This window comes from Daphnia pulicaria, chromosome 2, assembly GCF_021234035.1.
Source record: "Daphnia pulicaria isolate SC F1-1A chromosome 2, SC_F0-13Bv2, whole genome shotgun sequence".
NCBI lineage: Eukaryota > Metazoa > Arthropoda > Branchiopoda > Diplostraca > Daphniidae > Daphnia > Daphnia pulicaria.
The window spans coordinates 8,937,179-8,952,107 of NC_060914.1; the positions used below are offsets into that span (position 1 = coordinate 8,937,179).

Consider the following 14,929-nt stretch of genomic DNA (forward strand, 5'->3'; position numbering starts at 1 on the left):
TTAAGTGCATGCATGAATAAAATATGAGTTTCGAGGAACATATTGATTTAAATTAAAAACAATAGCTCAACTACATTGTATTTCCTGCCCTATGGTAATAGACGTATTTTCCATTGCGCTTCATGTATTTTACAAGATGATTTTTATTGTACCAACTACAATTATTATGAGATTATTATACAGCACCCTCCCCTCCTACTGAATTTAGTGCTGGAGGGTCAACATTACGGTTGAGATCACACGTGTGGAACAACGGTAACATTTCATTTGGTGATATCTCAATGTAGCTGTTTAATAGCGCCCAAATTTCTGGATTTCCATAATTCCTTGCTACCTTATGTTGATTTTAAGAGGACTTAGCTCAAAATTAGAAATTTAAACTTTACTTTATTTCCAACAGAAAAATTGGATACATATTTATACACTAACTCATTCATTCAGCAGTATTATCATTCATTAATCACTTGGCAATTTGGTGTGAATCCGAACACCATGCATGTCTTGTATCTCTTTTTTTAGGGCCTCAGTTACCAGTCGATGTTGTTTGACTGTGTTGAGACCTTTAAAATCTATGGTCTCTACAAAGATTTCATACATTGCACCACATCCACCTAAAATTAAGTGTAAATTTGGTTTAAATATTTATATTAAAAAATGTAATGGTGGAACCTGATATATCTTGAACTTCAATATATTTTGCTGTGGGAAACTTCTGTTTCAAAATTCCAACAAGCAATGACTCTCCAACTGAAGTACTTCCTGGTTTATCTGTGGTTGAAAATCTTGTCGCATTCCAACTCTATAACAAAGTATTTTAAGTAACACATGGAAATAACAATTTTCTGTGGTACAAACCTGAGTTGATTGACGCATCAATAGGCGGTTAACGGTTAATCTCAACATATCCAACTCTAGCTTAAAAATGATAAAAAAAGAAATGAAGAGCGCCTCTTAAAATATTTTGGATATTGGGTATAATTTTATTTAAAAATTTCAGAAGTCAATATCAGGTTAAATAGTTACATAAGTTCTGAAAAATTATGTTTTTACTTCGTCTGTCGTTCACTCGTTCTCACGTTCTGTCTGTTTATAAAACGTCTGCATGCTTACTGAAGGTTGCCAGATTCTAGTTAACTACAGGCGTTTCTCATTGTTTGTTTTCTACTTGCTATTTTACATTTAGAGTTTTAGCGATTTCTACTAGAATTATGATTGATGTGAATTTATAAGAATAAACTCAACTTAAATTTCGGTGTTCGGCGTGAATTGGCGTGAATTGATGTATGTGAGAGGCCCTAATTATTTTTTAAACTCTTCCAACTTCCCGCATTTTGTATTTCACTTAAATTTTTTACTTTTGGTCTATGATTTTTATTTTGTTTATCGGCTATAAAGCAACGGTAATATTGGCAAGTGGCAACTGATAGAAAGTTGGAAATTCCTTAAACTCGCATAGACGAAGAATCTATACTATGTCACATGTTCCGGTATGTCATCAAGGCTAGCTATAACTTATAAAGCTCATCCGTGACTTCTACCACCTTCTACTGTGACGATGTCGCTTTGTATAAGAAATCTTAGGTACAAAAGGGGGTACCGTTACACTTGACGACGCAATAAACTTCCGATTGGCTAGGTGGTGAGGCTAAATATAAGTATTATAGCGGTGAATTTTGAACGGATACCACACACGACAAACCAGCGGCAGCAACTTCGGAACACTTTCATAAGGTTCGTTCGTTGTGTTACACGCGCACGCACAGTATAGTTGTTTACTCTATTTATTTGTGAAATTGCACTCGTCAAAAATACAGGACAGTATTTTGAAAGATGGGTTTATTTTATAACATATATTTGTGTTATCTGCTGGTTTTCGTCTCATCACTTAAGTTAACTGCTGGTCTTTCTTTGTACGAAAAAGTGCAACTACTTGAAACAAATTATGTGAGAAATAGATAACAATTTTTTTATCAGGGAAATTACTCACTTGATTTTTTTGATTTTTTCAAAAGGATGAAATTAAAGGAAATTTGGAATGCAAAATTCTTAATTTGGAAACAAAGGTTTCCACGCTGGAAGAAAAGATAACTGAACTAGTCGAAAAAGTAGAACTGCAAGAATCGAAAATAACTGCCCAGGAATCGAGAATAACTGCCCAAGAATCACAAATAACTGACCAAGAATCGAAAATAACTGCCCAAGGATCGAAAATAACTGCCCAAGAATCGAAAATAACTGCCCAAGGATCGAAAATAACTGCCCATGAATCGAAAATAACTGCCCAAGGATCGAAAATAACTGCCCAGGAATCGAAAATAACTACCCATGAATCGAGAATAACTGCCCAAGAATCACAAATAACTGCCCAAGAATCACAAATAACTGCCCAAGAATCGAAAATAACTGCCCAAGGATCGAAAATAACTGCCCAAGGATCGAAAATAACTGCCCAGGAATCGAAAATAACTGCCCAAGGATCGAAAATAACTGCCCATGAATCGAAAATAACTGCCCAAGATTCGCTAATAACTGTCCTGAAAAACCAATTGGAAAACGCAACCAAATCAGTTCCCAACAGTGTTGATGTCATTGATCGCCAACAAGTGGGAAATAACCCTATCTACCGAACGTGCCATGAGATCAACGAAGCAAATCCATCGCTGGATTCTGGAATTCACTGGATCGACCCAGATGGCAAAGGTATTGGAGATGACGCCATCAGCGTGTACTGCAACATGACTTCAGGTAACTTTGAATTATTACTGAATCTATTTTACAGCAAAGTAATATATAATTCTCGGTTGCAATGCCATTGGCTACCGTAAAGGTTCGACATCAATTTTTCACGACTTGACCGATACAAAGACGGATGTTGGACACTGCGCTGAACGCGGATGCTATTCACGAAAGATCAATTACAACGTCACTAACAGACAAATCGCATCGCTGATTGGATTGTCTTTTGAATGTCATCAGTCAATAAAGGTATTTTCACGTAATCATTTGTAAAAAAATAAAAACGAATATCTAATTTATTTCTTGAATCAATTAGTACGATTGCATCGGCGCTCCGTTGCAGTTCAACGGTGTGGACTTTTCTTGGTGGGACGACAGAAACGGAGATGCGCAATATTTTTGGTCTGGCAGTAATACTAGTAAACACATTTGCCAGTGCGGAATTGATCGAAATTGTGTTGAATCTCACGCAATGTGCAACTGCGACTCTGTTTTCCAAAAGCCATTAAATGATAGTGGTAAGTATTTCTTTAAAAAAATTCACATTTTAGTGGTTTCTTTTGACTACGAAATTCAAACCCCTCAGGAGTTATCACTGACAAAAGTATTCTGCCAATTACGCGCCTTCACTTCGGGAGAACTATGCTCAGCAGTTCGTCTGGCGTGTATACACTTGGCCCGTTAGAATGTTCGGGAAAAGTGGAAGTTAAGCGGTTGCCTTCTTCCTGCGAGGACCTGTGGCGCATGGGACACATTTTTAGCGGATTCCATACCGTTATGGGTGATAAAAACTTGGATATCGTTTACTGCGATTTTACGAAAAGTCCAGATCAACAAAGTAAAATAAATTATTGCTAACTTTTGTTAAATTTCTTATTCAGAATTATGCAAATTGTTATTATGTTTTTTAATAGAATTCCAGACTTGGATCGGACATTCTGATGTAAAATCTTTCCCAACCTACTTCTTTGTTCAGAAAAACACTAGTTTCAACCGGACGAAAATTCCTATTCCTTTCGAGGTTGAACAACTCAACACCGGAGGGGCCATGGATCTACCATCTGGAAAATTTACAGCACCGAGAATGGGAACTTATTTTTTCTCTTTCAGCGGAGTAGTGAATTTTCCATCCACTCTTACGGCATCCAGGGCTGCTCTTTCCATAGGGTTGTATTCCAAGGGTAAGCGAATTGCGCTCGGCTATGTAGAAAAAGCCAACTCTGACGTTCAGTTTAGTCCTGTTACTCTTCAATCTACACTCAATTTGAAAAAGGGAGATCAAATTTGGCTACAGATAACTGCTATGTCAGCCGGTGTGCATTTGTTTGACAGTAATTACTACTATACTCATTTTACTGGTTGGCTATTAGAGGAAGAAATTTTCAGTCAATGAAAACTGAGTTCAAGAATACAATTTTATGGAGTTTTAACAAGAAATAAAATTTGTTTACATGAATGAAATTAATTATTAAGGTTTCTAAAATTAGTAAGCCTGGCTTTGCCCTCGACTTATTTTCGTAGAAAATAGAAAGCGAAAACAAGAGAAAATGAGAAAGAAGGGACAAGATATGGGTCTCAACTCTCAATTGACAAACAGCCACCCACACTAGACACTAGAGACTAGACCATATATATATAGACCATCAAATCTTGGTGTGGCTGACCTCATCAAGCCCGTAGGATACCTTGATCCTGCTATATCATTCGTTTTGTCTGGGTCAGAGTTCATATCTCAGTTCGCGACCTCATATCGAAAAAGAAATGGGTTAAAGTTATAGTAGGTCAGGGAAAGGCGAGCAATATCAGGAATATCAGGTCAGTCAAAAGATTTGTGATTTAACAGCACAATGCAATGAAAAGCAAACTAAAATTGAATATTATTTCCTCGTCGTAAATTATCGTTACAGAACTTAACGATAAGCAATAAGAAATACAATTTCTGAAATTGTTAAAAATTTTGGGTAAATTTTTGTTAGGTAATTCGGTATAGAAATAAAAATTTATTTTCTTGAACTACTTTCATTTTCATTCTTTTCTAAAAAAATTAAAACAACCTTGTTCGAGTCTGTGAGGGAAATTATTCGTTTTACGCGCTAAACGCGCGTTTTGTCACTGCGAGCACTAATAAATTAGGTGAGGAGTGAAAGGATGATTCTTGGATGGAATTAAGTTCTCAATATTTATTGGTCTGGTATAGTATAGATTCAGGCATATCTTTATAAATGTAAATTTGTCTTGTAATATTTTTGTCCGATACAACAGACAAACAGTTGCTTTACAGCGAAATAGGTCAAAGAACGGATCATTTTGAAGACGGACCATTTTTAGCATTTACAAAGCCAGCTGAAGACGCAAAAGGAAAGTAAAGGCCATGAGGATATATGTGATGAAACTGGGGATTTTCCAGTCCCCTACTAGAAGAGTGCAATAAAGAATCGAGCCTTGATGGATGTGAGCCGGTGGAAGGCACCGCCCATTTCCCAAATGCAAAATATCCATGAACTATTGTCCAAGAGGGAAATTTAAACTACAACAATGGAATATTTGACATGCTTAAATAGCAATGCTGTGAATGATAAAAACAACAGTCTTCTTCGAACCTCTTATGGAGGTACACTTGGATATTTAGTTCTGTCAAGAGTTCTTTCTTTCTTTCTCGTCAAGTCACAGAAAACTTGGGCAAACTATGTCTGTCGTGCTGATGTTTATTGGTTCGTGGATCGGATACGGTCCGTTCTTCTGCTCACTTTTGGTAATCTTGCTAATTGGCTACTACTGGACATGGAGCAGATCCCGCTTCGTTCGGCTCATCAACGCTCTTCCAGGGCCAGACGCTCTGCCGTTTCTTGGCAATTTCATGGATTTGAATGTTGATCACGACGGTGTGTTTATAATTACGCTTGTGATGCTTAAACAGAGTTCAATTTGAATTCGTTTCGGGATTTTGTTTTTAGAATATCTGAAAATTGTGCACTTTGACTGGATCAAGAAGTACGGAGCCATTTATCGTTTGTGGCTCGGCCATCCGGCGGTACTCATTTCATCTCCGGAATTCATGGAAGTAAGTAGCCTTCTGGTAAAATTAATTGTTTCAAATATCTGCGAAAACAATAAAACATATCTCATCAGATGAATCACAAACGGAAAAATTTAAGTGTATTTCTTGTTCCGAAGTTACTCGGAGAAAGACATTTAGGCCTATTACAAGAAAATAAGTTTATATCCATACAGTCTGAATGAATAACTAATCCATTAAAATTATTCTTTACACAGCCTATACTGAACAGTCAAAAGCTCATTTCCAAAGCAGTCGAATATAGATACCTGAATCCTTGGCTTGGCAACTGCATGTTTCTAACGACAGGTGAGGACTTGACAGCTGCTATTTTAGAAATAACTAAAGGATTTGATTTCTTGTATATATGTTCAATTACACATATTTTGATCTTTACAACAGGCAGCCGATGGAGGAATCGCCGTCGTCTGCTCACGCCCGCATTCCACTTCCAAATTCTGAATAGTTTTGTAGATGTCTTTAACGAAAAGAGTGCGGATTGCGCCCGGGAATTTACGAAGGCCATTGAAGCTCACGGTGATGAAAACGAAATCGATATTTTTCCGATGATGACACAATGCGCATTGGATATCATCTGTGGTAATTATAAAGATAACTATTTTTTTACTTTCAAAATTGTTCTATATTGCAGCAACAGTATTAAATCTAATAAGCTATAAAATTTTGAATGAATCAGAAACTTCTATGGGCCGACAAACGCGAAACGAAACTGAAAAAGCCATTTACGTTAAAAATCTACATAGGTAATAAATATAGTTGATATATTCAGCCGATATCAAATAAAAAGATTTCTATTTAATCACTGCGCGACAGAATTGGACAGATTGTTATGGAACGCGGGATCCGCCCTTGGCTGGCCTTCGATTGGATTTACAAGCTTAGTTCACTAGGTCGCGAAAATCAACGCTGCGTGAAAGCTCTGCATACCTTCACAAATCAGGCATAGTTTATAAAAGCGTACGCATAAATTAACATCTAACATCTATTTTATTTTGACACATGTACGGTAATTAAGGTTATTCGAGACCGTCGTGAAATTTTGAAACGAAAAGCGAATTGTCATACAGACATGCCGAAGTCAAGCCTCAACAATAATAATGTAATTTTTCAGGATACTCAGGAATTTCACCCAAGTATATAGGCTAAATGCAATAAAATATTTTTCAACATTTTTATCTATTGACGCTGTACATATATTTCGAATTGTAGAGGAGAGGTTAGCTTTTCTGGATCTGCTCATCAAAGCTTCGGAGACCAATGCTGATTTTAGCGATGACGACATAAGAGAAGAAGTGGACACTGTTATGTTCGCCGTAACTATATAAAACAGATTTTTTATGATGCGTGTAGGATATGATATAACTGCGTTATGTGACACAGGGTCACGATACCACAGCTTCTGCCATGAGTTTCTTTCTTCATTGCATCGCCAAATATCCCGAGCACCAGGTAAAACCGTTAAAGGATACATCTATCCATCTTAAACTCGAACTTTATTACAGTGATTGTGTTAATACATTTCGTTTACGTTTTGTAAAGCAATTGGTTCTGCAAGAGGTGGATGCGGTGTTTGGCGATTCAGATCGGGATTGCAGCGTCCAAGACGCTGCCGAGCTCAAATATTTGGAGTGTTGCATCAAAGAAACCTTAAGATTATATCCAAGTGTGCCAGCTATCATGCGATGTCTCACAGAAGATATTGAAATAGGTCAGAGTAGCCTAACAATGCATGCCATCTAATATCCTTGATAACCTTAATTTTACGTTGCTGTTATACAGGTGGTTACAAACTACCATCAGGGACTTCAGTCGCGCTAATGATTCATGGTATAAAAATATTATTATGAATTATATTATTAGGCCTATGAATATTATTATACATTATACATTATATATTATTATTCATGGTATGATGTAGGAATGCACCACAGCCCTGAAGTTTTTCCTGATCCCGAAACTTTTGACCCAAAACGATTCCTGCCGGAAAATAGCATTGGTCGTCATCCATATGCTTTCGTTCCCTTCAGTGCCGGACCCCGCAATTGCATCGGTAAACATTACAATGATTGTACAATGTTACATTTTTAAAAATAATGTTTTAATCATGACTGAATAATTATTGCAGGTCAAAAGTATGGGATGCTGGAAATCAAAGTAGTTTTGGCAAATTTGATGCGCCGGTTCCGATTTTCCGTCTCGGATCCATCGGCACCTTTGATCATACCTTCGAGTGAAGTTGTATTGAAGCCCAAACATGGCATCCCCCTCATATTGTCCAAACGGTCTTTTGGAGAGTGACCAATCGATAATGCATTACATTTGGGAGTTTCAGCCAATTCTCGTGACTCCGTTGTCCGCTTGTTTTCAAGAAAATCAAAATCAAAATGTTCCGGAGTTTTTATTGATCCCTTAGTGTTTCTTTAGCTGCTCTGTGTGCTGTATTTATTTAAATAAATGACTGTTTGCGGTATTTATGGCAAACTTAACAGCTTTGTGTAGACAATTAGCTTTTTAGTCCTATTTTGTTTGAATTATTTGTCTTTTGAATGGTAAAAACAAGGAAAAACATTTAATTTTAGTTTAAGAGATTTGCTAACTGAATTCCACGGGATTTTCCCCTTTACCGGATAGGTGTTGGTGCCTTTAGAACTGTCACAACTTGATATCGATTGATAAAACTCTAGAAACCAGAAGGAGGAACAGCTGTGTTTTATGTACAGTAGAATCGTTTTCTCTTTTTCTGTGTCCGTTATCTATATTGCAACACGCTCGAGTAATCTCTGCCAGATGAACTAGATTCGCTCAGCCAACTTGCTCGCCAAACCGTCAGTTTTGTCCATTCTGTCGTTTTCTCTGTTGCTGGCGGTTCTAAAGATATTTTAGGACGAGCCGTGCGAAGCTTCAATAATTTCAGCCAATTCTGTGGGGTCTTAATTTTTCAAGAATGGCGACTCGTATTCGCAAAACCATATTGTATCTTTTAATCCCCATTTATTTTGTGTCCGTTTTTTTCAGACAACAATTATAAAAAAAAAAAAGGTAGACCACTAGCGTATACAGTTACAATTCATATAGGAGGTTCATCATCTCCTATCTACAAAACTATACGGATTGATTCTGCGATACAGGCGATTTTAATAAAAATATACGTGAATGCGCATGACTTCAAAGTCGCTCAAAGTATACTCGTTTAGGAAAAGACGACCAGCATCCACGTCAAGTCATTTAATTATACAATGTTTTTACTTTTTAATTGTTATTAAAAATTATTCATTAAACAAATATCGACGTGTTTATCACTTATCAGGCAATACGATGCGATTATAATCCCCGCAACATGTAGGCTTTTATTAGAAATATTTAAAGGAATTCCGAAGCTACGAATGCGATCGACACATCCGAACTCCCTTTTCATTTCAACTTATTGGAAATTTGAGTTACACGCTCCTGTTCTTCTGTTTCTTTCTTGCGAGCCATATAAACGCGGAAGGCCTTGTCCGTTCCATGGAGTCGATCAAGCACAAGGGATTTACCGAAGCAACTGTTGCTCGTCATGTGGTGGAAGTCGTGCGCATGAGCTGACGGCCACATAAACCACGGGAAGTGATAACCGCTGTGGTTCTTGATGCCTCTCAGGTGGACTAGGGCGTACCATATCCACAAGGTGACTATGTGTGGGTTCATAATGTGTGGGCCCTTACGAAACCACAAACAATTTTTAGCGGGCTATTAAAGAATTTCAAATATTCAACAAATTTACAGTATGAGGAACTAGTATGTACTCACTATATTGACAGGAAGTAGGGTCATCAGATATTCCATTTGGGTGCTATACGTGAATACGATGGCAATTGGGGCGTTCCACTCGTGATGTTTCTTGTGGACTGCCGCGTACAATTTCGGGTGATGTTGTAATCTATTACAATGCGATTAAAAATGTAAATTGCAATATTTCAAAATATCTAATAATATTCTACCTGTGAACGTAATAGAGCCCAACCTCGTCGATTACAAGAAACACGGCCAAGTCAAAGAACAGACGCTGCAGAGTAGGTAATTCGGAGAAATCTGGCATGGTGTGGTTCATTTTCTTGACATAGTAGTTGATGTGTAAAAGTGGGACAGTAAGAAACCACTGGTTGATCAACACCACCTTTGCGGTCTGGCAGTCGAGGAAGTTTTAAAAATTAAGATATTATTAGCATACTTTGTATTACGTATACGCGTTAATAGATTTACCTGAATGACTTTCCGGAAATCAACCGGCTCGTTGGTGCCCGGTTGAATCTTGTACTTGAGAATCCATTTAGGCCAACTGTAATAATCCATAAAAACGAAGATACTTCCAGCACCCCAAAACGGAACTAGAATGGATAAAACACATCCTACGAAAGAAATTGATAAAGGGGGTTGGAGCTCGGATGACAATTCAGCAGAGGCGTCTGTGAAATAGAAAGTTCTAGAAAATGATACATTTTAACTCAAAAACTTACCCCAGACGTACAAATAATAGTCGTCATCCCCGAACAATTGAAGAAACTTTCTCCACTGCGACTGGAAAAGGACACTTGAAGAAATCCAAAACTGTTGCCAGCACTGACTATAGACAATTGAGATTCACGTTAAAATTATCAGTACAAACATGCAGATAAAAATTCGTACACTATTAAGAAACTTTGACCGTAGATAATCGCTGAAAGAAATAGCAAAGCACTGACGAAGCGAAGGGACGATCTTATCCACCGACCAGGCGGCTGTTTCAGTTCCATGATGATTGCCGAGAATATAGCTTTCTCGTTCCGTTTTATATATTTGCGGGTGAAAGTCTAGCCGAAAACAGTATGGGGTAACCTACTTTGTACATACTTCCCGGTACTTCCTACACATCACGACTTGCGTTCAACGTACGACAAATGGCAATTTAATGGAGAACGATGGAGGACCCCCTGAGGAAGGCTCCTTTACACACTTACCAATAATACAATCTCAGAATTAGAATTACAAATTCAGACGGCAGTATTAGGAAACGAGCTTTTTTAATTTCATTTAAAATTTTTGGTAAATCCGAGTATGATATTCATATAATAAACCCAATAAACCAGATTAAGCCATCTCTATTTGTCACTGCTATGCTCAAATTTATATTTTAGTTACCGACAAAATTCGCAGCATACAAAAGGCGCTTTTAGGTCAAGGTTTTGCAACGGCAGATTTTGTGATAAAATGTAAAATTACGGTCAAGACTACTAGGCGAAATAACATTAATAAACCACAACGAGATGATGATAATTTTTGAAGAGAATATTGTGTGATAATTGGGCGATTTGGCATGAGGTATTATCAGTTGCTAAATTTTTAAAATTACATATCTGGACTTCATTTTTTTTCCGTGGCCCGTTTTTTTAAGCCCGTGGTTGGTCATGTTTCCATTTAGATAACCAGAGTATTGTGAGGGTTCTGGTCGAACAGGGACTTGGGAGGTCCTTATGATCCGATGAAAACTTTTGGAGGGTCATGAGGTTATCCAGGAATCTTACTATCTTCCGTTTCCCTTGAACAATGAACTGGTGGATGCACAGTAGATTAATGAAGCTGAGCTGCAACTTACCGGTTGACTTTCTCGACATCCTAGCTATAATAATCTTTCCGGTAAGTGAAATGAATCAAATCGACAATTTTCCTTTCTTTCTGCAGCATTACTTTTTTGTTTCAATTCAAATTACTATTGTTGGATTTTTATTTTTTATTGGGTCAAGTATTTTAATTAACCCAATCAAAAGACAATTTTGAATTGTATAATTTAAAATCCTTCCTCGAATTCATTTGAAAAGTCTTGCCTTTATAGTTTCAGGAACTCGAATTTCTTTCCAATGCCTATTCTATACGAAGGACTAGCGGCAGTGTTGGCAAGTCCAACAGCAGTGCCAGCACCCTCGCCAGTCAATTTAACATCGATTTTCAGCACAGCCTGGACAAGTACTTCAGAGACGCGACCCAGTTGACTATAGATTACGTCTGTAGTCAGATTCAGGTATTAGTTTTCTAGTACCTTTTTCCTTTTCTGATTTTCATTGCTTTTTGTGTCCCCATGGTAGAAACAATATGCTGGTGAAGTGAATTCCGCTCTCATTCGTGCCCTGGTCACCGCAGTATCCAAGAGTTCTATCGAAGGTGATGAATTTTACTAATTGTCAAATGACAAAATTTCAATGACGAAATTGTTTGTTTATTAGGACTTGGTACTGAAAGCCGACTGAAAGTAAAGTGAACAACACTGTCTTGAAAAATCGGACCTAGGTTATTGATGATGGGGTATGTTGACAATATTGCTGATCGTGTGACTGAAGTCACCCAGCAACAACATCCAAAAGATATGTGCTTATCAATTGTGTAAAGATTCGATTTTGTAAACTTTTATATTTGCAGGTTTGATTCGAGGCATCTTCGAGACCCTCTGACTGTGACAGTAACGTCGTTTCTGAAGAGGGCTTTGAATCTTGGGTGTCTTGTCGACGATCCTTTGGAACTTGAAGGCATTTAGCTGTGCCACTCAGTAAGATGATCAATTGATCACATCTTTTCTGACGTGGCTGAAGGAAGCAAAGCCAAATGACCTTGAAAGCGATCAACCGCGAACTTATAAAAGGCATATTCAGGAGCATTTCTGTGAGTTTATCGTGTGAGTAAGCGGGTGAAGCCAGAGTGTTCATGCGTGTAAGTGAAGAAGATTGGTAAAATTTAGCTATCGCCCCTAATCTTCCCTAATTACATGAAAATGAGCGGATTTTTTAGCTATAATGATAAAGGATTTTTTTTTTACTTTCAATTAAAAACGAGTTTGTAACAGGGTTGAAAATTGACTTAACAAACCCGTCGCTAAAGTTACAAATCATCACTGCAAATCATTCATGCCTTAACAAACCCGTCGCTAAAGTTACAAATCATCACTGCAAATCATTCATGCATTAACAAACCCGTCGCTAAAAATACAAATCATCACTGCAAATCATTCATGCCCAAAATGAAAGAGAAAAAGTTTAATGAATATGTTGTTGTTTTAATTCTATTATTAAACTTAATTTTTTGTCTGAAAATGATTATCTTGCCAAATGTCAATCCGCTCTTGTTCTGTGCGTCAATGAAAAAAATCTAAAAGATTATTCGACTTAGAAATAACGAAATAACTGTCAACAAGAAATATACCGTATTCACCGAACTTCCCAGTCAATAAACGAGAAATTGGGCGCTAGGCTACTCAGTTGATCGTAAATCGACAAAATTAAACTATCTATGCAATAAAATTGTAAAAAAACTAAGTAAAGAATAAATCTTTGACAGATCAAGCCGACCGTGTAATGCCTACGTACAAAAAGTTCTTATATGAGCATCACAGCCGATGAAAGAGAAACGATTCGAAAGACGGGAACACAATTAACTAACTGACTAAAAAGCAAGAGTCTCATGAGATCCGGTTCATTAAATATGGATAATTCCAGCTACGATGGTTAACTTCATAATGATTGCATTAAAATTCTTGATACCTGCTGTAAATTAAAATTAAACAGTGGAATATTCTGAATAATTAAACAGCAACTAATCTCAACAGATTAGATTAATATTAAATCAGAAGCTTACGAAAGACAATATGGTTTCGAATAGTTATGGTTCGACCCCTTTTATTATTAATCCTTAACGACAACTACGTACTGCAAGTTTGAAGATTGGGTCATGCCTTTTTGCTCGACGAAATGGTGACGGAACAAAAGGAGAAAGGAACAAAATGGACACCTTCAAGAATCATTGAAAAGCTTGGTCGAGCGATCAACAACCCAGAATCGGTGTATTACTGGGCTGCTGTCAATAATATCCCCGTATTCAGTCCCGCATTGACAGATGGAAGTTTAGGGGACATGATGTACTTTCACTCTTACAAGAATCCGGGACTTGTGGTGGACATTCTTGAAGATCTCAAAAGGCTCAACACGATGGCAGTCAAAGCCTCCAATTCCGGCATGGTTATTTTAGGAGGAGGCCTTATTAAACATCACATTTGCAACGCTAACCTTATGGTAAGAGTAAACATTTTCTAGCATTTACGACAGAATTTTTCTAAAATTGTTAAACTTTTAGAGGAACGGAGCAGATTTCGCTGTTTTTATCAACACAGCTTGCGATTTTGACGGATAAGTGACAGTAGTGGAGCTAAACCGGACGAAGCTGTATCATGGGGTAAAATTAAGAAAGATGCCACCCCAGTCAAGGTAAAAAGAAAAGTGAATATCTTCAGAATTTTAAAATATAAATTTGACTTAATTAATTCTATAGGTTTGTGCTGACGCCAGTCGAGTCTAGTGTTCCCTATCCTGGTTGCTGAAACATTCGCAAAACATCATTTCGCATCAATTTCAAAATAATTCATCAGAAATACATAACCTGATTATATTCTTTTGCTAGTTTTTATTAATCGTTGACAGATGTTTGCATTTTTACACATTCAAATTTAAGTACTTTCAAAAATTCACGCCCGGCTTTACGTTCTATTATGACTGAGCTACGCCAGCTAAATGACTTCATGACATTTAAAATATCTTCTTCGTCATTCTCTTTTACAATTAACAAATAGAACACACCACTAGGAGACATAACTTGTGGAATGACATGACATGACTGTTCTTCCACGAAATCCACCCGCTCAAGACGGAGCTATGAGTGACAATGGATCAATTTCATTTTCGTCCGTTGGAACGTAAGGGGGATTAAACACTAGCACATCCACTTTATTTTGAATCTGGGGTAATTAAGGTCACACCAGATCACAGTTTACCACCTCTAGGCTAACAGAAATTTTTACAAGCTGTTTTACGAGTCACACTTGGGCAGCATGTGGATTTATATCAATACTGAAATAATAAGCACAGCAAGAACCAAGACACTTGGCTAAGCCAGTTAACACAATTCCTGATCCTGAACCTATTTCGAGACAGATGGTGGGTTTGAGGGATTTGATGTTACAGTGAATTTCAGATTCAAGTGCATCAAGCATCAGAAAGGAATCTTCAGCCGGTTTATAGACATTCTGATAATCATTGCTGTTTAAGTGTGAAGAGTCTGGTGTCA

The 14,929-nt window shown here is 37.3% G+C and overlaps 5 protein-coding genes and 1 long non-coding RNA gene across 9 annotated transcripts; 4 read left to right on the top strand and 2 right to left on the bottom strand.

Annotated features, from left to right (window-relative positions):
• Window positions 1-367: 367 nt before the first annotated feature.
• On the bottom strand, window positions 368-1,118 carry LOC124327823 (bolA-like protein 3). 4 transcript variants are annotated; one of them, XM_046786833.1, is made up of 4 exons: window positions 1,051-1,118; window positions 856-915; window positions 670-799; window positions 368-611 (listed from the first exon to the last, which is right to left on the bottom strand). In XM_046786833.1, exons 2-4 carry the CDS (start codon window positions 901-903, stop codon window positions 457-459), a joined length of 333 nt encoding a protein of 110 aa, XP_046642789.1. In that variant the 5' UTR covers window positions 904-915; window positions 1,051-1,118; the 3' UTR covers window positions 368-456. The 4 variants fall into 4 exon arrangements, with proteins under 4 accessions (XP_046642789.1, XP_046642790.1, XP_046642791.1 ...); XM_046786834.1 differs by having other exon boundaries at window positions 856-911; window positions 1,051-1,109; XM_046786835.1 differs by having other exon boundaries at window positions 1,024-1,079.
• A 594-nt stretch (window positions 1,119-1,712) lies between these two features.
• On the top strand, window positions 1,713-4,161 carry LOC124326095. The gene is made up of 6 exons (XM_046784718.1): window positions 1,713-1,944; window positions 2,013-2,745; window positions 2,828-2,985; window positions 3,053-3,254; window positions 3,323-3,574; window positions 3,651-4,161. The coding sequence occupies exons 1-6, from the start codon at window positions 1,831-1,833 to the stop codon at window positions 4,127-4,129; spliced, it is 1,938 nt and encodes a 645-aa protein (XP_046640674.1). The 5' UTR covers window positions 1,713-1,830; the 3' UTR covers window positions 4,130-4,161.
• An 805-nt stretch (window positions 4,162-4,966) lies between these two features.
• On the top strand, window positions 4,967-8,300 carry LOC124326141 (cytochrome P450 4c3-like). The gene is made up of 13 exons (XM_046784804.1): window positions 4,967-5,618; window positions 5,691-5,797; window positions 6,010-6,100; window positions 6,194-6,391; window positions 6,489-6,555; window positions 6,626-6,752; window positions 6,828-6,945; window positions 7,022-7,125; window positions 7,193-7,261; window positions 7,352-7,520; window positions 7,592-7,639; window positions 7,731-7,862; window positions 7,938-8,300. The coding sequence occupies exons 1-13, from the start codon at window positions 5,423-5,425 to the stop codon at window positions 8,108-8,110; spliced, it is 1,599 nt and encodes a 532-aa protein (XP_046640760.1). The 5' UTR covers window positions 4,967-5,422; the 3' UTR covers window positions 8,111-8,300.
• Window positions 8,301-8,789: 489 nt separating this feature from the next.
• Window positions 8,790-10,581, bottom strand: LOC124327701 (fatty acid hydroxylase domain-containing protein 2-like). The gene is made up of 6 exons (XM_046786699.1): window positions 10,475-10,581; window positions 10,306-10,412; window positions 10,052-10,197; window positions 9,790-9,974; window positions 9,599-9,728; window positions 8,790-9,538 (listed from the first exon to the last, which is right to left on the bottom strand). The coding sequence occupies exons 1-6, from the start codon at window positions 10,579-10,581 to the stop codon at window positions 9,224-9,226; spliced, it is 990 nt and encodes a 329-aa protein (XP_046642655.1). The 3' UTR covers window positions 8,790-9,223.
• Window positions 10,582-11,672: 1,091 nt separating this feature from the next.
• Window positions 11,673-12,124, top strand: LOC124326885. Its single transcript, XR_006915932.1, has 3 exons — window positions 11,673-11,843; window positions 11,908-11,983; window positions 12,046-12,124. It is a non-coding gene; the product is annotated as an uncharacterized LOC124326885 (long non-coding RNA).
• Window positions 12,125-13,525: 1,401 nt separating this feature from the next.
• Window positions 13,526-14,397, top strand: LOC124326664 (probable deoxyhypusine synthase). The gene is given in 5 exon segments (XM_046785587.1): window positions 13,526-13,546; window positions 13,549-13,881; window positions 13,943-13,996; window positions 13,999-14,085; window positions 14,155-14,397. Coding segments are annotated over 5 exon segments (552 nt in total). The 5' UTR covers window positions 13,526-13,540; the 3' UTR covers window positions 14,227-14,397.
• Window positions 14,398-14,929: the final 532 nt, after the last annotated feature.